This window comes from Trifolium pratense, linkage group LG7, assembly GCF_020283565.1.
Source record: "Trifolium pratense cultivar HEN17-A07 linkage group LG7, ARS_RC_1.1, whole genome shotgun sequence".
Taxonomy (NCBI): Eukaryota; Viridiplantae; Streptophyta; class Magnoliopsida; order Fabales; family Fabaceae; genus Trifolium; species Trifolium pratense.
In genome coordinates, this window is record NC_060065.1 from 28,999,459 (window position 1) to 29,024,848 (window position 25,390).

At 36.0% G+C, this 25,390-nt stretch overlaps 2 protein-coding genes and 2 long non-coding RNA genes across 4 annotated transcripts; 3 read left to right on the top strand and 1 right to left on the bottom strand.

Moving 5' to 3' along the window:
- The first annotated feature begins 51 nt into the window (after positions 1-51).
- Positions 52-2,290, top strand: LOC123894362. Its single transcript, XR_006803729.1, has 2 exons — positions 52-256; positions 2,108-2,290. It is a non-coding gene; the product is annotated as an uncharacterized LOC123894362 (long non-coding RNA).
- Positions 2,291-5,264: 2,974 nt separating this feature from the next.
- On the bottom strand, positions 5,265-8,880 carry LOC123896196. The gene is made up of 4 exons (XM_045946615.1): positions 8,769-8,880; positions 6,009-7,549; positions 5,602-5,668; positions 5,265-5,542 (listed from the first exon to the last, which is right to left on the bottom strand). Exons 1-4 carry the CDS (start codon positions 8,878-8,880, stop codon positions 5,265-5,267), a joined length of 1,998 nt encoding a protein of 665 aa, XP_045802571.1.
- Positions 8,881-14,600: 5,720 nt separating this feature from the next.
- Positions 14,601-17,130, top strand: LOC123894356 ((+)-neomenthol dehydrogenase-like). Its single transcript, XM_045944333.1, has 5 exons — positions 14,601-15,079; positions 15,159-15,405; positions 16,189-16,263; positions 16,359-16,535; positions 16,663-17,130. Exons 1-5 carry the CDS (start codon positions 15,060-15,062, stop codon positions 17,038-17,040), a joined length of 897 nt encoding a protein of 298 aa, XP_045800289.1. The 5' UTR covers positions 14,601-15,059; the 3' UTR covers positions 17,041-17,130.
- A 1,537-nt stretch (positions 17,131-18,667) lies between these two features.
- Positions 18,668-21,367, top strand: LOC123894361. The gene is made up of 3 exons (XR_006803728.1): positions 18,668-19,291; positions 19,724-20,034; positions 20,791-21,367. It is a non-coding gene; the product is annotated as an uncharacterized LOC123894361 (long non-coding RNA).
- The last annotated feature ends 4,023 nt before the right edge of the window (positions 21,368-25,390 follow it).

Sequence of the window (25,390 nt, forward strand, 5' to 3'; positions counted from 1 at the left end):
TAAAGAAGAAGAAACACAATTTTAATTCCCATTAAATCATTTTAAAAATAATAATGCTATTGTCCCTTGTAATTAAATGGTTTAAAGGGTGGTGAAGTTGAGAAGAGTTGGCATACTCATACAAACAAAAGAAAACAAACATAAAAAATATATAGTGCTAGTGGGTGAGAGAAAAGAGAAATAGCTCATGGGAGAGTGAAGAGAAGCAAAGGAAGGAAAAGCTTAACCTCAATTTAGGGAGTTCACTGCAATCCATGTAAGGGAGCTTTATACTCTTGAAACTCTGAATTCAATAGGCATACTTGTTGTGTTTTAAGTTGTTGGTTTGATACTTCCTTTTTCCTATGTTGTTTTACGTGTTGTTATTGTTGTGGATGTTGTGGTGTGTTGTTTGTTTGATTAAATCAGAATTCTTGTGCCTTATTATTAAGTGGTTGAATTGGTGTGACGTTGTTAAACTAAATTCGTGATTGTCATTGAGGATAGATGAATTTCTGAATTCATCAATGAGTAGTTTGGAGTTTTTCTTTTTGAAATAAAAGTAAATAAAATGATTTTTTTTAACTCTAATAGATTAAAAGAGATGTTGTTATGATGTTGTAAGGTCCTAGGATAATTAGGACGGATTTTTTTGGAATGTTTATGAGTCAAAAGAATATCAAATATCGAAGCTTTCAAACAACTTCAATGGAGTTTTTACCAAGAACCAGTATGAACCTTTGTCGTATTTAAAACGTTCGTTTCGATGACCGAATATTAAAACTAATACCATATATCCTTTCTAAATCGAATGACGATCAAAACGATATATAATACGTCGAGTTTCGATGAATATTGAGGGAGAACGAGTCGGGTCAAACCGCGGGTTGCACGACCCGTTCTGCAGAAAAACGGGTTAAAGAGATGATGAACAGTGCGCGAGTGGCCTCGCCCGCTCGCAGCACCGGCGCGTGAGGGCGCGTGAGAGCTCAGGAGAGTTCGAAATATTTTTATTCTTTTTCCATAAAATATTAAATATTTTTCTTGAAATTTTGGTACCTCTTTGGTAATTTTTGGACACTCGTAGCTATTTTTAATTAATTATTTGGAGTAAAAAGGTGATTAAAAATATTATAATCTTGTGAAAATTTCCCAAAATTTTATGAAGGGTATTTTAAATATTTTGGAACCCTCTGGTATACCTCACTCTCCCTGGTTTTATATGCTATTAAGATTTGAATTTATTTCTTAATTTTTATTAATTAAATTGACTTAAAATTCATACGTTTCGTCGGTAAACTAAATCAAGATGATTTGGGTTATGAGTACTGTTAAAAAGGAGTAATAGGTTGTTGTTTTGGAGAGGAGTGAATGATTAATTGAGTTATGAAGTTTTAGTTGGTGTTGTAATCGAAGTTGCTAATAATTGTTGTGTATCGGTGTTGTTTTAAGTCGTTGCTCGTTGATAGTAATTGTGTTGTTTGAATTGCCGTTTCGTTGAATAATGATGTTGAGTTACGTGGTTATAACGATGTTGAATTATCTATTTTAATGATGTTGGAGTTGTGCCGAAATTATGATGTTGTAATTGTTATTGTTGTAGTTGGTTATGGACATTGTTTATTGATGTTGTTATAATGATGATGAAGTTGTCTATCGAAGTTGTCAAATGATGATGCCTATTGACGTTGCTTATTATAACATGACATGCATTCATTCATATGTCTAATGACGTTGCTTATTGAAGTTGTATAAATGATGTTGAAAATGACGTTGCCTAATGAAGTTGAAAATGACGTTGCTTATAATGATGTTGATCCTCTATGATGTAAAACTAGAAATGACGTTGATATTGGTACCACATGCATGTAGCGAGTCTAGGCGCATTGCATACATTTTAATTATATTTATTTATTTAAATATTGTTGTTATTTCTCTTTAGTTAATTAACGATTGATGATTGTGGTTGACTGATGAATGTGTGTGGCCATCCGCTTAGGTGGTCTTGTTGTTGTTGTTTATGATGTTGTTAGTTATTGCGTTGTTTTAATTCAGTTACTTTCTTGATGTATTTTGACTCACCTTTACATTCCCCCTTATGGCTTGGCCCTACGGTGTGCAACCGTAGATTTTCAGGTAGGATACGAATCATAGATGATGTGTTCGGATCGCTGTTGCTTTGCTATTTATTTGGAGTCGCTCTGTTAGGATGTTGTTGGGAGAAACTTTTATTTAATTATGTTGTTAAATTTTTATAACAATTGAACTATGTCACTTGATTCAGTATTTTCAATTCGGACTTTGAAACTTATATTATTTTTGTATTTTCCGCTGCATGATTTTGAATCATTTGAGAAATTAGTTAATTGGAGTAAGTGTGACATCCTTATTAAATAAATGAAATTAACTTTTTCGAAAAATAAAATAAAGGGGTAAATTAAGGGTGTTACACTATTGCTTCCATCTTGCTGAATATCTCGAAGCTTCCACTTTAATTCCAGGATCGGAACTTCTTGATCGCTCCAAATCTCAGAAAATGTGATGAACTGCAGAATTTTCCAACCCAGAACCAGAAAAATGGCTTTTTCTTATATAATAATCGCAACCACGTCGTACGTCAGATCTATCACGCCGCGCGTGGTTGCTCATCTTCATGCTACGCCGCACGTGTAACTGCATCACGCGGCGCGTGATCACAACAGAGGCCACTGGTCTTCATCAACACTTAATTACGCTGCGCGTGATGGCTTCCACGCCCCCGGCGTAGTACAAAACCTCCATCACGCCGCGCGTGGTCCTTCTCACGCCGCGCGTGATGATAACTGTGAAGAACCCTTCTCTGGTCCAGGTATTACGCCGCGCGTGGACAGGTCCCCACGCCGCGCGTAATAGAAACAGGTTTTCTTGTCTCTCTGGTGTGTAATTACGCGGCGCGTGGTCAGTCACGCCCCCAGCGTAGTTCATTTGCACTTTTTCCTGCATAATTTCCTGCTTTCTTGTGTATCAAGCTACCTTGCTTCTGAGTTGATTTCTCTTGATTTTATTGCTTAAAACTTCCTAAAATGAGTCTAATGTTCCTCAAATAGCATGGATTATGAGAGTGTGACGATCCGTCATCAGTCATCTCCCTCGCCTGATGCGCCTCGCCGCCTCCCACTCAGTATCAACCGGATACAAAGTGCCAAATGTGGGAGGAGGGAAGGTGGACCGGTAGGACATCGCCTCGGAGTACATGAGAGAGGAAGTATCAAAATATAAATTCGGGAGACCGGAGTATTGAGAGATCTCCATCTGATGCAACATCGAAGCCAACTGATTAATATCATGAGTGTAAAGAGGAGGGGGCTGCTCCGGCACCCCTTGTGGTTCATTCACCGGTACACCATGTTGGTCCGGATGAATACTATCTTCAAACTGATTAATATCTTCCTCTTCTCTTGCCGCTTCTTCTTTTGCCGCATTGCCCTCACCACGAGGCACAATAGGAACTCTTTCAAACTTTTTATTGAAAAAAGATAAAGAAAAAGGACGGATGGGATGAAGATCACCCTCTTGCACAGCCATAGGGACATTGCTTGCTTTACACAAAGCAGCAATCAGATTGCAATGCCCCAAAGTAAAAGTAGGATGCAGATTGTTTGCCATTTCATGAAGATCCTTAGACAACCACAACCCAAGATCAATGAATCTTCCTTCAGCCAGAAAACGAACAGCACCAACATTGTCAAGTTGAATCTCTGAATTATTACCAACAACTCTTACATTCTTCAACCAAAATTCACCCCAAGCACGGTGAATAGGATTAAAACTAGTCAAGCTCAACCTTGTAGGGAAAGAAGCAGCCGAGTGTGGTAACCACCTAGCACCCGGCCTACACACAATGTTCTTCAACTCTTCCCTAACCGCTAGATTACCATTATCAAGTCTTTCTTTTTCCGGATAGAACTCACAAGCAACTCTAACACGACAGCCCAATAAAGTATTGATATGTTCAGCAGAATAATTGACTCTAACACCTCGCACCATCGAAACATATTCCGGATGAAGTGGTTTGTCCGGAAGATAAGCATTGGCGAGGAATTGCCTCACCCATATTTGATTACCCGGATTATCTTCATCTTTAGTCATCAATCTATTAAATTTTCCCCACTTTCTAGACTTAATGGCATCTCCTAACTCAGCCACCCCCTTAAGCAAATCCTCCCCAAAACCCTTTTCTTGATTAATAGTAAAAGTTCGGATTTTGGTATACCTTTGTTGATGAACCTCACTCAAGAAGCGGTTGTTAATCGGTGGTTGAGAAGAATTGCTTGGACGTGGAGGAGAAACTTCCGGTAGAACTTGTTGGGAATTCGACGATGAACCCTTCCTAGCACCCATCTTCATTAACCTCTTCTTCTTGGGTGGCACTTGTGGTGGAGTGTTGTCATTCTTCTTGGACTTTCCGGTGAGTCTTGTCAACATGGAAGACATTGTAATTTCGAATTTTTGGATGAAGGATTGATGGATGAAGGTTGGATTTGGGTAGAATTTGGGATAAGATGAAAATAGTAATGGAAATGGAAATTGGAGTAGTTGTGATGTGGGTTATGTATATATGGAAGATTGGGATGATTTGTGAAGGTTTTAGATGAGATTGGAGAAGGTTTATGATGAAATAGGGGTTGATAATGGTGGAGGACGCGTGAAGAACGAGTGGTAGTAGTGAAAATGTGATTGAATGTATTGGGGAAGATGAAGAAATTCGAAATTACACGTTTTCCTGTGCACCTACGCCGCGCTTGATACCCTTCCACGCAGCGCGTAGTACAAAATTTGTAACGGTCAAAAAAATTTCCAGATGTCACTCCGCGCGTGATATCCATCACGCCGCGCGTGACTAAGTCAGTGAGCTCCTTTCATTTTCTCTAGTAATTACGCTGCGCGTGATGTAGTCCACGCCGCGCGTAATTGTAAGTTGAAGAACTCCTTTCTTGGCTGTAGCATCACGCGGCGCGTGATTGTATTGCGCCCCTGGCGTAATAGAACCCTGTTTTCCCCTGTTTTCGTCTCAGTCTTTGCTCCTGCTGCATACCTTACCTACACACATCAAGAAAGAAAAATTAAACCATCAGTAGCACGTTGGGTTGCCTCCCAACCAGCGCTTGTTTAACGTCCCGATGCTTTACGTCCAATACCCCTAAGGGTTATGGAGAAAGAATGCCACCTTGTGGCAAGTAATGTTCATTCCAAGGTAATTTGAGAGCTTCTTTGATAATGTCATCATACACCTGAACTTTGAAACATTATGGGTCTCCATCATAACACTTCATAGTTTCGAGGACATTGAAAACAATTTGTTGGTCCTCGGTTCTCAACATAAGTTCACCCAACTCCACATCAATTAGGGCTCGACTTGTAGCCAAGAATGGTCTTCCAAGAAGTAATGGTTCCCAATCACTAGTTTCTTCTATATCAAGCACCACAAAATCTGCCGGGAACACAAAACCAGCCACTCTTACAAGCACATCATGTAGAATCCCCTTCGGATGCACAATTGGCTTAGCAACCGCTCTGGTATCTTCTTCATCATAGACAAAGGCATCAGATTAATACTTGCTCCCAAATCACATAAGGCCTTACCGATGGTTAGATTACCAATGGAGCATGGTATAGTGAAGCTTCCCAGATCTTTCTTCTTTTGGGGTAACTTCATTTGAATGAGAGCGCTGCATTATACAGTCATGCTAACCATCTCATCATCTAACGGCTTCCTTTTCTTTGTAAGAAGTTCTTTTAAGAATTTGGCATAGCTTGGCATTTGCTCCAATGCTTCAACTAATAGGATCGCCATTTCAAGTTTGTTCAGCACCTTCATGAACTTCTTTAAATTCGTTCTCCTGCTCTAGGTTCTTCACTCTCTTCTTTCTAGGGTATGGTACCCTAGCATACGGTGATTCATCTACACCCTTACCTTTTTCAATCTTCTTTTTCTCTTTTTCTCTCATCTCCCTCTGTTTTTCGACTTCTCCTTCTTCATCATCACTCACCTCTACTTTCCTAGGCAAATTTTCATTTTCAACTTCTCCCTCTTTTCTCATTTTTTCAACTACATCATCATCTATCTCTTTTTCAACACCTCCCTCATTCACCTTCTTCCTACTAGGCTTTTCAACAACTTGTCTTTCCGGAACTTCGCGGCTCCTCAAGGTAATTCCGTTGCACGTTTCATTCTTTAGGTTGTCTTGAGTGTTTCCACCAAACCCTCCTTGGTTTTGCAACATAGAGAACTGCCTTGAAAGTTGGCCCATTTGTACCTCAAGATTCTTGATTGATGCTTCATGGTTTTTGTTGGAGGTTTCTTGGCTTGACTTCATACCTTCAAAATTGATTTGAGTCATCATCATAAATTGATTTAATGTCTTCTCCATTCTTGAGGGAGGTCTTTGTTGTTGTTGAGCAGATCCTTGAGCTTGCATGTTTCCCCATCCGGAACCGTTGTTATTGTTGGGATATGGTTTCCGGAAGTTAGCCAAGTACTTGGCTTCCTCTGAACCTTCCGGAAAACAGCCGCCATTGGGATGGTCTTGCAAACAAAAATCACATCTCACATTGTCAACTTTACCTACCAAAGAAGCTTGAGCTTGAGGATTGGACAGAAATTTCATCATGGCCTCCATTTGACTTGTCATCAGTTTTTGTTGGGCCAAGAGTGCAGTTTGTGTGTCAAGCTCTAACACTCCTCCTCTCTTCTTTGCTCCTCTATCATTGGTTGCACGGTACTCATTTTGTGCTATACTCTCCACCAGCTCTCTCGCTTCGGCTTCATCTCTGTTTTTCAAAGAACCTCCAGCTGATGCATCTAAGATCATGCGGGTTTGAGCTCTAAGACCTTGCGTAAACATCTGCATTTGGTTATGTCCATCGAACCCATGGTTTGGACACCTCTTGAGGCACACCTTGAATCTTTCCCAAGCATCATATAATGTTTCACCATCCGCTTGTTCGAAATTGCTTATCTCCGCTGTCCTTTCCATAAATTTATGAATTGGAAAGTAACGGTCAAGGAATTTCCTCTCGAGTTGCCTCCAAGTTTCTATTGTACCAGCTGGGATCGTATCTAACCAATCTTTGGCTCTTCCGGACAGAGAATGCTTAAACAACCGTAACCTCTTGTCGGACTCACTTACCCCTGGAGGATCCGTGTAGTCACACGCCTCGTAGAAGTGAGATAAGTGCAAGTTCGGACACTGCGATTCTGAACCGGAGTATGGATTCTCCTTCAATGCGAACAACACCGTGTTCTTGATGTCAAATGATACTGGATTGGCTAGCTGGAAGCCTTGGTTTGCCAATGCATCATTGTCCCTTCTTCCGTAATCACCTAAGGTACGTCTTCGTGGTGGAGGAGGTGGTTGGACATCGACCGGTGGGTATTGTTCGTAATCCATATCAACAAAATTCTGTGGTGGACAGTCTTGATCACCACTTGATGTAGCTTTGTCTCTTGAAGCTAGAGCTTCCCTTGCTGCCTTCTGATTAGCACGAGCTGTCTTTTCTATCTCGGGATCAAAGTGCAGCTCACTAGGACCTGTTCTCCGTATGCACAAGAAAGCAAACAAGTAGAAATCTCTTGACAGAAAAATAAAAACCAGAAAAAGTAAAGAAAACACAGAAAAATAGACACAATTGCCTTGTCGAATCAATCAACAATCCCAGGCAACGGCGCCAAAAACTTGATTGACTATTTGCAAGTGTACAACTTCGTCAATTGAGTAATAAAAAAGATATCGATCCTCAGGGATTGCGCGATTGTAACAAAGTAATTGTGTCTATAAACATACTAACATTAACACACATTTTGGGGGTTTGTTTGAGTAGTTTGGATTGTAAGAAAACGTTTCTAGTTCAAATAGTAAACAAGCGAGGTTGGATCATCGGAACCACTTAAGCTATAGTAATCATATGCAATCAATTATATCGAATTGAATCACTCAAGCGTTACAACTAGATCAACAATATGGTGAAACTCAATCTCTTGATAAATTCACCATATCCTTTGTCGATACTCCTCCGATCTCTCGGATGAAAGCTACCGACAACAGAGTGTTTGAAAACGCGTTGATCGTGTGCTACACTCTATGTTTCAATCTCTCGACCGGAAACACTCAAATGCTTCATGAATACAGTTCGGATCGTAACTCATATTCTCATACATAATTAGAATCTAAGTTCATTGCAAAGTTGATCAGAATTTGAAATGCATTAAGTAAAGTCATTCATGAAATAACACTTACAAGAGAGTTTCAATTCAATAAGTAAGATTACATTAGATTACAGCCTAAGTATCATCCTAGATCCAACCTCTATGAGGGATTTAGCTCCTCATAGTGTAACAGCCCAAATTTCAAATAAAGAAATTATTTAAGAAAAACTTAATTTACAAAATAATTAAAATAAAATAGGTTTCTCAACGGACTATTCACTACATAAAGTTTTAAATTTATAAAAACTCATTTTTGCCCCGCACACACTTCAAGCAACATATCAACTTCACATATCATCTTTAGTACCTACAACAATAATCATGTAAGGGTCAATTTCCTTATCCAAATTGAATCATATTCACCATAAGAAAAATATCATAAAATAATAACAAAACACTTCACCAATCAAAAGATTTTCAAAAATATATATATAATTATTTATTTTCCAAAAAGTAAGTGGATAACTCGTCATCAATCATATAAAGAAACACACTATCATCAGAACATCAACGAATAGCAACAACACACAACGAGGAAACACACCCAATAGGTAAAGCACAATTTCATCATTCCAAATATGATACAACTTCAATAAATAAATGCATGCAATGCGCCTAGACTCGCTAAATGCATTTGGTACCAATAGCAACGTCATTTCTAGTTTAGATCAACGTCATTTCCAGTTTTACATCATGGTGGATCAACGTCATTATTTTCAACTTCATTGAGAAACACCAATAACAACATCATTAAGCAACGTCATTTATACAACTTCAATAGGCAACGTCATTGGACACGTGAATGAATGCATGTCATGTTATAATAAGCAACGTCAATAGGCAACATCATTTAACAACTTCATCATCATTATAACAATCTCAATAATCAACGGCTTAATCACGAAAACAACATCAATAGTCAACGGCTTAATCACGAAACAACATCAATAGTCAACGGCTTAAAGACAACAACTATAACAACGGCTTAAAGACAACAACTTATAACAACGGCTTATAAACAACAGTTTATAACGACATCGGCAACACGACAAATGGCAACACAACGACCACCATAACAATCAACAGTAACAATGACAATTTATTATTAACACAACGACATAATCACACACCTTGTAAGCATCAACTCAATTAAATTTGATTCAAGTATGTTAATTCAAAATCAAATATTTTGAGTATAGTCCTTTTTTACACAAAACCAATATAACTAGCGACTAGAACAAAAAACTTAATCCTCTCTATACTTTTATTTGTTTTCTCTTTTTAATTATTTATTTACTTTTATAAGTTACCAATTCATCACCAATTCACTTCTCAAACAACAACAAACACACTTCAAGCAAAACTAGTTTCTTTCTATTATTTTAATTATTTTCTTTTAAAAGATAAAGGCCCTATTACCACTTCACAACACAATCCTTACGTAGTATGAATGTATGGAGAAAAAGCCCTTACCTTGACCGCTTCCTTCCGAGCACAAAACTAGCCTAAATTCGCAGCTACCGTGCACACATGATATCTCATGCTTCAAAATTCGTTTCGACGATCCAACGGTTGGAAATGGAAAGCCAAATGCCGTGAACCCACCGTCCAAAATTGAGCATGATCCGACGGTTAACGAAAGCGCAGTCGATATTTTATCGTGACAACATTAAGGAAAACGAAAATGGATTATTTTTGGAGTTTTCATGGAACAAATAGAAAATAAAATAGAGAGACTCGTCAAAGAGAACTTACACAAATTGAACTAAGGAGAATGAAGCTTATAATAAATCATGATGATCACTTGAAATGACAAAGTAAATATATTCTTTGAACAAAAGGAATGACGACGGTGATAAAGGATGTATTCACTTGGGATGTAGATTGTGAAAGGCATTTCATGATTTATCGTTTAGCACATATGAGGCAATGTAGAATATGGGATCAGCATAATGATTGGCAAGTGAGAGACCATTAATTTCCATGGATTTGGAATTTGGAGCATGAATATTGGGAGGTCAAAACCGTGTGAGAATAAAGGATTGACATGAACCTCTATTATTATCAATTGAAGAGTGGAGTTACAATATAGTAATTTTGGCAATTTGGAGAGAATTGATGAGCATTGATTGAGATGTCGCATATCCTTAATAGAAATTTAATTAGTAATAGTGCCTAATCTTGATTATTATCATGCTCACAATATAACTCACTAATAATTAATTAACATAGGATAGAATAAACAGTATATTATAAATCACTAAGGGCCTGTTTGATGCGCAGGATAGCATAGTAACAGGATAGGATATAAAACAGGATAAGGATAGGATAGGATAACAGCAGGATAACAATTATACTCAGTTATCATATCCTATGTTTGGTGCACACAGGATAACAAACATGATAACTATTATATTTTGTTTTTAATACATACTTGCTCATAATAATATGATAAGATATATAACATATTTAATTGACAAAATTACTCTTGTAAAACAATTATTATTTTTTAAAAATTATTTTGTAATACTTTGAATTTTATAAATAAAAAATATAAATAAGTAATCAAATAACTTTATATAATTTAAAATAAAAAATCATGAGAAAATAATCAAGTTTAATTTTTTATATGAATCATGATCAAATAAATAACTCAATAATATATACATGTTAGATAAGCCAAATAAATATATGATATATCTCATACGTAAATAATAAAACTACTATCGCAAAAGAATTATATTTAATTTTTTATAAAATTTAAATTAATATCCCTATTTGTCAATTTTTTAATAATCATTTTACTTTAAAATATTGTAATTTTAGTAAAATTTTGATTTTTTAGAATATATAAATTACAAAATTATCCCTGTGAGAAAATCACATATATATTTAAAAATTAATTATTTTATTATTTATATTTTATTAATTTTATTTTATGTATTTTAAAATATATTTTATAAAATAAATCAGTAATTTTTTTTTTCTTCTTATCCTATCCTGCTGGTAACCCAGCTCAAATTCAGGATAAGAATTATAACTAGAGAGACAGGATAGGATAAGCTTCAGGATTAACTTATCATATCTTGTTGTATCATCAAACACTGGATTGCGGCAGGATATGATACTGTTATCTTATCCTGTCTCTTATCCTGTGCACCAAACGGGCCCTAAATACTTAAATAAAATAATTTTAATTTTTGGGGCGTTATACATAGTTTCTTGATTCACTCCAAGCTCCAACTTCATGGTAAATGCTTCCATGCAGCTGAATCCCTTGAAGCTATCCACTTGATTGCAGGATCGGACCTCAATTCTTGCCCAGAATCTCTGAAATGTGGTGATGAACTCAGAATTTTCGAACCCTTTCACAGAAAACTGACTTTTCAATATATAGTGATTGCAACCATGCCGCGCGTCAGATCCATCACGCCGCGCGTGGTTGCTCTTCTTCACACTACGCCGCGCGTGTAACTGCTCCACGCCGCGCGTGATTAAGTCAGAGGAGAACTGATCTTCAGTAAAGTTATTACGCCGCGCGTTATTGGTTCCACGCCCCCGGCGTAGTTCAACTCCTCCATCACGCCGCGCGTGGTCCTTCTCACGCCGCGCGTGATGATGTCAGTGGCGAACCTTCTTCTGATCAGGGTATTACGCCGCGCGTGTGTCATACCCCAATTATTGACCTAAGATCCCACGTCATCCACATTTTTGTCCGGGATAGTCTTTGTCTTTTCAAACGAAATTTCGGCAGAGAGGTATTTTAAAATACCTCATTTTTTGTTCAAGTACTCTTTTTGTTTAATTTTATTATTTATTCTTATTTTTTTTTATTATTATCAATATTATTAACATTATTATTATTATTATTATTATTATTATTATTATTATTATTTTTAATTATTTTTATTTTTTATTTTTTTTTTATTTTATTTTTTTTATTTTTCTAAACCCTTTCTCTTCCTTTTTCTTTCTTTACGTTTTTCTTTGCTTTTTTTTATTCACTTTATTTTATTTATCTTTTTTATTAAAAAAATCAAAAAAATCAAATTGTCCAAGAACAGCAAGGTCAGGCACATGATCCTTGAACCCAGAAAGGATTTTCCTTTCCCTTCTTTCTTTTTCCTGCAACACAACAGAGACAAGAACAAAATGTTAAAACCACCACTGCAACACCTGCACAGCCAACTCAAAGGATTGTCCTCTTTCCCATTCGGACCATTACTTCCAACAAGAAAAAATTTGAAAGTCAACTTTTTCCCTTTTCCATCGAACATAAACCCTAATTTTTGGGTATAAATAAAGCAACCGAAACTCAGAAAAGGGAGGGGAAAAAAAGAAAAAAAAAGCCACAGCCGCACCTGCAAAGAAACAATCAACAACAAACCCAACAGTACAACCACAACAAAACCCTAAAATTTTTCATCACAGAAACCAAACTTCAAAACCACAGAAAAAGCCAAAAACCACACAGAAACCACCAACTAATCTTCAACCTCCATCCAGTTTCAACCATATCCTCAAATCATCAAAACCAAAAGAAAAATCTAAAAAAAAACAACAAAACAGAAACCGAAACAAAAGAGAAGAAGGAAGGAGCGAAAAGAAGAAGAAAAAACTTTGAAAACTGCCTTCTCCGATCTACGTTTGGGTGAGATTTTCGAATTTTTCATGCTCATTTCGTGTTCTAGGGGTTGAATAAAGGGGGGTTTGATGTAAATTTTTTTCTTTTTGGGGTGGTTTGGGCGACGGCGACGTGCCAAGAACGGAACCATAGCAGAGCGCAAGAGAGAAGAGAGGAATGAAAGGAAATGATTTGAACAAATGTTTCTCTGTTAACAAATTGCTATTTATAGCAGGTTTTAAAAAAAAAACTAAAAAAAAACAAATGTTTCCACCATTTTTTTACTTCTTTTTGCCTTTTTTTTCTTTTGGATCTTGGGCTTAAGCCCAGATCTGCTATCAGCACACCCCTAGGTTGCTGTTTATCCCTCCCTGTTTTATTCAAATTTTATTTATTCTATTTCATTTTTATGTCATTTGATTTTATTTATTTGTCAATTATTTACATACTATATGCTATGTTTAATATACCAAAATGTCAAAGAATATATGCCATGTTTTTATTTTTATTGTTTTATTAGTTTGTTTGAACATGAAAGATGCAAAAAATACATGCCTTTGTTTTTAACTTGTTATTCAATTACAAAAATGCAAAAAATATGTGTGTTGTATGATTATCTTTTATCCAAGGGAATAAATATTTTTCGTTAACCTCGCGGTACATTTTTTTACTTGTCCCTCCAAAATAAAAAGTTTTGTTCTAAAGAGGATTTGAAATGGAGTGGTTGGACGGATGACTTTCCACTCCCCGGTTACTTTGGATTTCTTGCCGGATGGCTTGCGGTCTGAGTAATGGACGCTAAAAAATAATACCCTTTTAAATAATGATAATACCCTTTTTTATATAACAAAACAAAAAATTTCAAATAAATCAAAAATACTTTCAAAAAAGAATCTTTTTCTAATAAACCTCGACTTTCGTCGAGAGACTTTTTTCAACTTCTTTTTTCCAAATAAATGCCTTAATACACTTAAGCATATTTAAATATTTTTTTAAAGAAATAATAAAAAAATATAAAAACAAATTCAAACTTTTTTTGCCGCTTGGCTTTTAATTTTTTTAAACCTTTTCTCAAAAGAGTTTAGACGTGAGTCATCTCTATGGTCGAGAATTCTAATATTCCCCATAACATTAAAACAATGGAAAATGTGATTTCTTCTTCATTTAGGAGAGTTAGTGGCATACTCGATGATGAATCCCGAGCAAGAGCACTTCCCTATTATGAAGCAAAAATCCCCTTTTTTTAGCATGTTTGTGGTGGATTAAAAGGAGTTTAAAATTTAAGATGACAACTCGTCTTTCCTCCTAAAAAACAACCAAACAAACCATTTTACAATTTTTACCCCGAACTACGGGATTTTGATCCTTAACGGGTACGTAGTGCAAGAGACCTTGCGTCTTCCCAAATCAAAATTAATAAAATATATATTTTCTTTTTCTTCTCATTATCCCAATTATTTATAAACAATTATTTACAAGCAAATCCTTTTTAGCACAAAATACACGTAGCACAAGAGGTTCCCGTAGAGTACTACGGATACAAAGGGTGCTAATACCTTCCCTTTGTATAACTAACCCCCGAACCTTTTAATCTCTAAATATTTAATTTTGGGTTTATTCGATCTTTTTCCCTTCCCTTGGATAAATTAAAGTTCGGTGGTGAATCATTTTTTGAGAACCAAAGCTAACCAATAGCTTGGCGTCCAAAATTCACCGCGACAGCGTGGACAGGTCCCCACGCCGCGCGTAATTAAAGCAGGATGAACTCTTCTCTGTGAGGTGCATTACGCGGCGCGTGATGCTTTACGCCCCCAGCGTAGTTGAAATGCATCATTTCCTGCATAATTTCCTGCTTTCTTGTATTCCAAGTAACCTTGCTTCTGAGTTGATTTCTCTTGGTTTATTGCTTAAAAACCTCTAAAATAAGTCTAATGTTCCTCAAATAAGCATGGATTATGATAGTGTGACGAAACGTCATCATGTATCAATTTTTCAATAAGGACCCTCGAGTAATTTTTCTCAGTTCAGTCAAGTGCACTCAAAATCCAGCTGTCAAGAAAATAATATAATATTTAGAGTTCATAAAATTTGTCCATCTGAGGAGAATGATATTTATCTCTTGGAATTTGCCAAAGGATGAAAAAATCTCTTGTTTAATAGCACCTTGGAATTTCCAAATTTAACATTTTTGCTAAGTTCCAACTAAAGATCATGGGAGACCATACAGATAGGTAGGTAGTAATTAACATTCAACCATGCATGTTTTTGAATCTTATAGATTTCCCTAATTTTTGTGTCTCTCTTTCTCAGGTATGCAGTTGTGACTGGATCAAACAAAGGAATTGGATTTGAGATTGTAAGGCAGTTAGCTTCAGCTGGAATCAAAGTGGTACTTACTGCAAGAGATGAGAAAAGAGGCCTTCAAGCTTTGGAAACATTCAAATCCTCTCCTTTATCTGATTTTGTTATCTTTCATCAACTTGATGTTGCTGATGCTTCAAGTGTAGCCTCTCTTGCTGATTTTGTCAGATCCCAATTTGGCAAACTTGATATTCTGGTAACATCCAAAAATTGAATCTGCTTTTCCTTCTTTTTTTTTGTCACATGTTTCATTGCATGTTACTTAGCTTATAGAATTGAAGTTAACTTATTATAAAAATAAAAGAATTGAATTTAACATAGTTTAGATTAATTTCAATTTGTTGTTCTGCATCTATAGTAAAGTTGCAATTAAGACTAGTTATTTTTATCATTCTCCACGGAAATTCTGTGTTTGTTCAATCTATATCCAAATTCTTTAAAACAATTATATTTTGTTTTGTTAGTAATGAATGTACTTAAGTCAGGGAAACTAGAGTTCCAATGTTCTGTTTTTTGGATTTTCTTTGGTTCTTGTAATTAAGGATATTTCATTATTTATTTAGTTCCAATTAATTACTATGTTATATAAATTTTTTGGGTATCAAAATAAATTCTGAGGGGTCAACAGAAAATGAAATCAGGATGACATGAGGTAGACGACCCGGAGTGGGGAGTACTGGTAGTCCTCACCCCAATTGTCCTCCCTAGTCATATACAACGGCAAGTTGCACATGTGATGAATTAGATTCTGTTTTCCTCTTGAAAGTGTTTTTTGGCTAAGTCGTCGGGACAATCGTGCATCTTTATTGAGTGGATAGAGGATCCTTCCATATGTTTGCTCCCAAATACGCTTGGTGGTTTCTGTGACCGTCTCTTTTCTTTATGATAGATAATCTGGCAGGGCTATCTTTCTTGGAGTTGATACGTGTTGTTTGTATATATTTTCATCAACAAATTAAGGTTGTAATGTATTGTGTAGGTTAACAATGCTGGGATTAACGGAGTTGAAATTAAAGACAGTGAATTATACAGTCAAGTACTCATTACGAACGGGGTTAGTATATATCAAAACATGTTCTTAGATGCAGAGAAAGATTGAAACTTGATGCAACCCTGCACTGATTGAAACACGTTGTTCTTAAATTGCAGGCACTATCTGACGAGGAATTGAAAAGGACAATGACACATACATATGATTTAGCTAAAGAATGCATACAAATAAATTATTATGGTGCTAAAACAACATTTGAATACCTTCTTCCCCTCCTTCAATTATCTGATTCACCAAGAGTTGTCAATGTTTCATCAGCATTGGGAAAGATTGAGGTAACATAATTTTTACATCAATAAATTCTTAATAATTGAATAAGCTTGAAATTATATGTTATTTACTCTATGATTTTTGCTAAATTTGCATTATCTCTAGTATTAATTATTGATGTCATTAAACCAGTGTGTATCAAATGAATGGGCTAAAGGCGTATTCAGCGATGTTCATAACCTTACAGAAGAGAGAATAGATGAAGTTATAAAGGAGTTTATCAAAGATTATGAAGAAGGGTCCTTAGAGAGAAATGGTTGGCCGAGGTTTTTGGCTGCCTATACTGTTGCTAAAGCTTCGATGAATGCGTATACAAGAATTATTGCAAAGAAATATCCTACTTTCCGCATCAATTGTGTTTGTCCTGGTTATGTCATAACTGACATAACTGCTAATACTGGTTTCTTCACGGTAGAAGAAGGTGCTTCACATCCTGTTAGGATAGCACTAGTTCCTAATGATGGTCCATCTGGCGTTTACTATATCCGGAATGAAGTCTCTTCATTTTGATTGTATTATATTATATATGTTGTTCAATTTTATGGATTATGAATAAACTCCACTGGAACCCCTTAAAATCACTTTATATTTATCGTTTCATTGTAGTTTTTAATTGATAGAAAATAAATTATATAGCAGGTTGAGTATAAGAGATACATTTAACTTTGTCAAAATGATAAAGAACAAATGTTAGAAACATGGCGAAACCTTCAGGGCCGGCTCCGAAATTTTGGAGCTCCGGGGCAAATAATAAAAATGGATCCTAATAAAAAATGCAATTTTTTTTTTTATAAAAAGAACATCATTTGTTTAAATTGTAAATAATATTAATAACATCAAAAATAGTTATTTATATGTGTAACTGACATAAAAAAAAAGTTATATTCAGCAACATTGAAATTGAAACGATAAATAAAAGATTAACCGATTATTAATAAATAAAATTAACATTTACACAACAAATAAAATAAATAACAAAATTGATAGTGTCTTGATGATCTAAAAAAATTGACAGTGTTTTGATGATCTAAAAAAAATTGATAGTGTTTTTTCATAAAAATTACAATTTAATTTTATAAATTAATTCTCTATTTTCATAGAAATTTTTCAAAGAAATAACAAAATGTGTTTTTTTTTTTATATAGATAAAGTAGTAAAGTTATTTATGAGTTATAAAGTTATTTTATTTATAGAAAAAATCATGAAATAATTTTTGAATTAGTTTGATTTATAATTTTTATGGTGGTATTGATTGTGATTTGTTGAAAGCTGGTCTATTTAAATAAAACAAACAAAAAATTGCCAACCAAAAACTGCCAAAGCTGGGAATTGAACCCACTCCCACCAGATTCGGACAATACAAAAAAGCCATGTGCTAACCAACTGAGCTACATCACTTCACATGAACAAAATCTCAGCACAAATACTTAACCAATTAATTTTAACATGATGGGCAAAAAAAATTGAGGCCCCAGTTTTTTGGAGGCCCTGGGCTCGGGCCCTGCTTGCCCTGGCCCAAAACCGGGCATGGAAACCTTAAAAGGAATAAAGCTGCAGAGTCGAGAGGTGAAGGTTTCGACTGTATGCAATGTAGAATTACATGGCTAATTGTTTCTTCCTCATTTTCACATAAAGGGCACATGACAGTAGCTTCTTCACTCCGAACCTTTAACCTCTTTAATCTACTTCTTTTGTTCAATTTATCATGCATAATAAACTACTTGAATATTTTCATCATTTGGTGTAAAAGTCCTCTCCAACCTCTCCTAGCAATGATGAGCCATTTCATACCATGCTTTAGAGGATGCTTTGTCCAAAGTTGATTTTCTTGGGATTGCCTCTTTTATCACTAACATAAGATCTTCCAAATGCTTCAAATCCCATCGGAAAAGTAACCTCTTCCAAGTAAAGTTCCACTGCCAAACTGTTGTGAAGTAATCCATATTGGTTGAGTTACTTGCTTGACAAGTAATCCACCATCCACGTGTTAGTTAGATGGTGTTGAGATTAGTTGGTTGCTTATTTGTTGAGTAACTTGTGTAACAAGTAATCAGTTTGTTAGTTAGTTTTGTGTTGAGTTTGATGGTTGAATTACTTGCTATATAAGTAGTTACTCAATGTAAATTGTAATCAATTAAATGAATAATATTTTTGACTCTCATCACTTTATGTGTGTTCATATTTCACTTTCTCCATCCTAATACCTTGAACTTTAGTATTCCAATTATGTACTGAGATAATGGATTTCTAGCTTCACTACAAGATAATTTGGAAATAACGGCGGAATGATAGCGGCGGTTCCTTGAAACAGTCGTCGCTATTTGAATTCTAGGACATTGCGGCTGTTCTATGTAAACCGTCGCGGCTCAGATCTGGAAAAAGCGCGCTTCCCATTTCTTTTTTTACCTCTTCTTATTTTCCACCCAAACATTTCAAGTTTTGATACACTAGTTTCATTTTCGTAGAACAATGAAATCTCCTATTTGTAATTTCTGAAAATCATTCTCTGTATCGTTCAACCCTCGTTCAACTTCAGCAAAGCTTAGAGCGATTCAGAATCGTTCTCTGATTCTGAAGATCGTTCAACTTCTGAATCTTTCAACTTTGATTCGGTTCAACTCTCGTTCAACTTCAGAATCGTTCTCTCAAGCTTCGATTCAGTTTCTCAGCAAAGCCACGAAATCCTTCTCATCTTCTCAAGCAAAGCTTCGATTCAGAATCTCTATAGCTTTAATTCAGTTTTGTTCATCCATCGATCCAGGTTCAATTTCTAATTTTGTTAAACTTTTTAGTTATTTTTCCCAATTTTTTCATCATTTTGTTTCATAAATTGGTAATTAGGTATTTGAATTTAGTTTATTGTTTATATATTTGATAATTAGGTATTTGAAATTAGTTTATTGATTTACAATCTATTATGCTTACTGAAATTTAGAGAAAGAGGGAAATTATTGAAGAGCTTCTCTAATGTAGTTCCAAAAAAAAAAAAAAAAACTGAGATTCCTAATGTGATGCAATGACTATTTCAGATAGTTATATATATATATATATATATATATATATATATATATATATATATATATATATATATATATATTTATAAGATGATGCAAAACTAAACTTGAAAATAGGTACTTAGGCATTTGAAACTAGTTTATAGTTAGCATTGACAGTGTTATGTTTCTTTGAATAGGGTCTTCATGCCGGTCTTAACCTTGCATTGGCTATTGCTCTACAAAATATCCCTGAGGTACAAATTCTTATCTCGTGACAGAGTTAGTTTAGATTTGAGGTGAGTATTGTAAAACTGTGACAGGCAAGATGCATCTTTTATTGCTGCAGTTATGAATTATGCGTTGCATATGCATATATTTTTCACCCCTTTGTCCTACTTTGTTTTGTTGATATTGGATATATACAGGATTGTTACCAATTCATACTTGAACAAGACAAAGTTGCTAAAACTAGTTTTGAGGAGTCTGAAGTTACCTCAGCACTTAGAAGGTATCTTTTTTTGTTTTGATTTGAAATTTGTTTGGTTTCTTTCTTTTTGTTATCTTCAGAGAAAATGTCTCTGCCTTGAAAATGAAAAGAACTTGCATTAACTTATGCACTAGAAATATGAAATGTCTAGAGCCTATGCATTTATGTGTTAATTTTTTTTGCATTAACTTGCATTAGTGGTGATTTAATTGTTTTAGAATGTGATTCTTGAATTTTATTGATCAAAACTTAGAACTCACTGTTTTCTTTGAGCACATAAATCAGGGATTGTTTTCTTTGAACTTGAAGGTTAATTATTTTTTTATTATATTGCTGCCATGCTATTTCAAAAAGTTTACATTGTTTACTATGTTCAACTTTGGATTCCTTATGAGTTCTCTTGAGAATTATAACTGTTTGTGTTCTTGTGGATATAAATATGTTGTGAATGTGAAGCTTAAGATATCAATCTTTTTATGTTCATGTTCTGGTTTTGATTGTTCATGAATCATGAGAACTCATATGACAATTGTGTTTCATTGAACATAATGGTTGCAATTTCTAAAAGACATGAATTGTTAAAGCTGATCTTAGTGGTCATCACTTGTTGTCTTAGTATTGATATATGTTCATTGCTTGTTGAAGTTTCTTGACATCACCACTTTCATTAAGCACACGCTTGTCAAATAGCCTAAGCTTAATTGAATTATAGTGTAGCTTTGTAACTGTTGTGCATAGTTGATCTGATCATTGTTGCTTTCATGCAAAATGTTTTAGTGACAGGTCTTGAAATAAAGAGGCATCACAAATTTTACACTTTGTCTGTTCAAATTTACAGTCCTGTTGATTCTGTTTAAAGTGTATTATATGACCAGATGAGTATAGTATAGGTAGACGTGGTTACCCATATTATATGACCAGATGAGCCAGTTGTGTGTGTATGTGGTTTGACCTCTGATTATTGTGTGCCCGAGTAGAACTATTGTGTGTGAATATTGTCAATGTGCCTCTGTATTTTATTGACTGTTATTAATCTTAAGTTAATCCCCTAAGTACTTCAGTTGTATGTGATATCTGAATCGGCTTCGGGTTCTTGCTAACCTTATTGAGATAACTATTGTAGCTGGTTACTGAAGCATTTCCTTAACCTTTTATGATGTTTTAGCTTTTCTATTGTGGCTTTTCCATTGTCATGTTCAAATGTGAATGGGCTAATACAACTAACCTTAAGAGGCATGAAGAAGGATAAGTTGAGCTTTACTTCTATTAACTTTGCAAGATTAATACATACCGGAGAACATGATGATGATGAACCATACATCAAAGCTTCTAAACCATACAACAAACTCGTGTTACTAGTGATGACTTATTTCGCAAGTGCACGAAAATCACGAAGTAATAAAAATATCGATCCACAGGGATTGTGTGATCAAACTAGTCGAATCGTGTTCATAGACATTATACAGAGAATACACATAATTTGGGGGTTTAGTTTGAAAGATGTGCTTGTACGAAATTGTTGAGAAATCAATTGATTAACAATGAGGTTGGATCGTCGACAATTCCCTAAACACTAGTATTCACATGCACTTCAATTGTATCGTAATGAATCACTCGAATGTTACAACTAGATCAACAATATGGTGAATCGCAATCTCTTGTCAAAATCCACCCTATCCTCTACCGATACTTCTCCAATCTCTTGGATGGAAGCTACCGGTAGCGGAGTATTTGAAAACGCGTTGATCGTATGCTACATTCTATGTTTCAATCTCTCGACCGGAAACACTCAAATGCACAATGAATTCAGTTCTGATTTCAACTCATACTCTCGTACATAATTAAAATCTAAGTTCATTGCAAGATTGATCAGAAATTGTAAAGCATTAAGGATAGAATTTCATTGAATAACATTCATAAAAGTGAGATTCAGTACAGATACAATTGATTACATGAAATACATTGGTTTAGTTCCTCATCATGATCCAACCTCAATGGAGGTCTAGCCTCTCATCGTGAAGTAGCTCGATTCTTGCTCCAACTTCAAGGATTCCACTCCCATGATGTTGAATGCTTCCAATCTAGCCACCTTTCGCCTCTGGAACGCAGGATCAGCCTTCAATCGTGCCTGGAAACCAATTCCCGAGATCAAGATCAGATTCCTCCAATTTTTTCCAACCCCAAAACAGAATTATGCAGAAAATATATATACAGAAGGCAACCACGCCGCGCGCCAGATCTATCACGCCGCGCGTGGTTGCAAATCCATCAACTACGCCGCGCGTGATAACAGAATCACGCGGCGCGTGATCAAGTCAGAGGGCAATCTTCTTTTGATCAGAGCATCACGCCGCGCGTGGTCAGGTATCACGCGGCGCGTGATCAGAGTGAAAATCTTGGCTCTCTGTTAGCTCCATCACGCGGCGCGTGATGGGCTACGCCCCCAGCGTAGTGAAAATCATTCATATCCTGCAATTTTTCCTGTTTTCTTGCAAAACAAGTAATCAAGCTCATGATTAGATTTCTCTTATATTTATTGCTAAAAACCTACTAAAATGTATCTAATGTTGCTAAAATAGGCATGGATTAGAGTGTGACGATTTGTCATCACAACCCCAAACTTAAACCTTTCCTTGTCCTCAAGGAAACAACTTTTACCTCAAGCTTTTGTGTCAAGACCTTGGCATTTTCCTTAAATTCACTCGAATCATACATACGTGAGAATCACCTGATGATCAATGATCCGCCTGCAAACAATGCTCAATTGCACAATCGTTCCCGCAAGACATTTTCAAGTAATTCACACTTTTCGACCAAGGCTCTATGATTTCATCACACTACTCACATGCACTCTTCAGTTTTTGGCAATACACTCAAATCAACACATCAATGCAAGTCAACAATAATTTTGCAAGTAGTCTAAGAATTCATTCGGTTCACTTTGTGCACACACATTAGAGGTCTTTTAGGGTTATAACGTGGCTTGGCTAGGGTGGATGGTGACATATTTGGATAAGTAGTAGAAAAACTTGGAGTTAGATCCCCCTATGGTCAAAAATTTCATAAACCAAACCCCTTTTGAAATATAGTGGACTAGAGAACTTTTTCAAAACATCAAACAACGTTTTGCAATTCTTTTGAATTCAAGGCTATCACTTCTTTTCTATATATTTTTTTTTATTATTTTTCACATCCATTCATCTTTGGTTTTTTTATTTTTTTTTATTTTTTATTCTCTTCTTTTTCTTTCTTACTTTTCTTTCTTCATAAAGACTAAAGCCTTGCAACTTTTGAAATTTTTCTCAATTTTTCAAATCAAAACTTTTTGTAAGTTCTCTAGTACCCTCACCCCAAACTTTATTTGTTGCTAATTCCAAAGAGCAACCCCAAACTTAGTAGTGAGCAATGCGCATCAACCACTAATTAGGTGCCTAACCTCCAAGAAAGTCATTCCTTTTTTCATCAAAAATTTCTTAAGGTTTTGCAAAAATAACATTTTCTTTTTCAGCTCAAATTGGTTAAGCAAAGGATAATTATAAGTAAGGGTGGATAGAAAGGCTCAAAGGTACCAAGGAACATGCCTCGTGTGTGCTACAAAAGTACCAATCAAATACAAAGACGACAAGCAAAATTGAGAGACAATACATGAGTGGATATCACACATAGAAGAAAAAGGAGTGTTTGGCTCAATACCTCTCGGTTGGGTCGAATCAAAGAACCGGTCAAAAAGTGTGCGTTCCCTTCCTTTGCCTCTTGATCACATGAGTGCAACAAGCTATTGCACTGCAAGTTTCACAAATCACACACGGAGAAAATCAAGTAATTGATACTCAAGTAGCTAGAAGGAACATGCCAAAATATTGAAACAAACTCTAAAGGTGAAAATCATTCCACAATTAAACAAAAGAAGATTCAAATTCAGAGTACACAATTAAAACATCCAGCCAATATCCAAGCAACATCAGAATATTATTACAAACCAAGCAAATAAAAGACAATGAATTAAAGATAGAGATAGAGTAGTAGAATAGTAGCAGCAGCAGCAGTAGAACATCATCACCAACAACGTCAAACCGCGTCATCCGGCTGGCCAGTGAAGTAGTTTGTGAACGGGCTATTCAAATTCAAATTCAGCCCATCCACATCCAGCATTTCCCTCTCCATCGCAGCAGCCTCATCCTGCTCAACCCGGCGTCGCCTTTCGATCTCCGCCAACTCAGAAGCTCTCAAACCAGAATTGTATGCTTGTCTGGTCTGAAATGAGTTCAGCTCCCTCGCCTGATGCGCCTCCCAATCAGTATCAACGGGATACAAAGTCCCAAAAGTAGGAGGAGGGAAGGTAGACCAGTAAGTCATCGCCTCGGTGTACATGGAAGAGGCGGTATCAAAGTAAAGATTCGGCAGCCCGGAATATTGAGAAATTTCCATTTGATGCAACATGGAAGCAAGCTGATTAACATCATGAGAATAACGAGGAGGGTCATGTGCCGGTATTTCTTGAGACTCATATGCCGGATCCCCCTGTTGATCCGGATGGTTACCCTCTTCAAACCGGTTAATTTCTTCTTCTTCCCTCAAGGCTTCCTCCCTTGCAGCATTCGCCTCACCACGGGGCACAATAGGTCCTCTCTCAAACCTCTTCTCAAAGTATGATAAAGATAGTGGACGGACGGGATGTAAGTCACCTTCTTGCACACACATAGGGACATTGCTTGCTCTACACAAAGCAGCAATTAAGTTGCAATGCCCCAAAGTAAAAGTCGGATTATTATTATTTGCCATTTCATGTAAATCCCTTTGTAACCAAAGACCAAGGTCGATATAGCGACCCTCAGCTAATAATCGAACAGCAGCAACATTATCAATCTGAATTTCAGAGTTATTACCAACCACTCGGACATTCTTAAGCCAGAATTCTCCCCAAGCACGGTGAATAGGGTTAAAACTCGTCAAACTCAACCTAGTAGGAAGGGATGAGGCTGAGTGTGGCAGCCATCTAGCTCCAGGCCTACAAACAATCGCCTTTAACTCTTCTCTTACCGCAAGGCCACCGTTAGAAATTCGTTCCTTCTCGGATACCAACTCACAAGCACCTCTCACACGACAACCCAATAATGTATTAATGTGAGCTGCGGAATAGTACACTCTTATTCCCCTAACTGTCGAATAGAACTCCGGAACCGACGACTGGTCAGGCAAATAAGCGTTCGCGAGAAACTCCCTTACCCACATCTGATTACCCGGATTAGCTTCATCTTTAATCATCAACTTATTAAACTTCCCCCATTTCCTAGACTTGACCTCATTTCCTAACTCAGCAACACCCTTCAACAAGTCCTCTCCAAAACCTTTTTCTTGATTAATAGTAAAGGTTTGG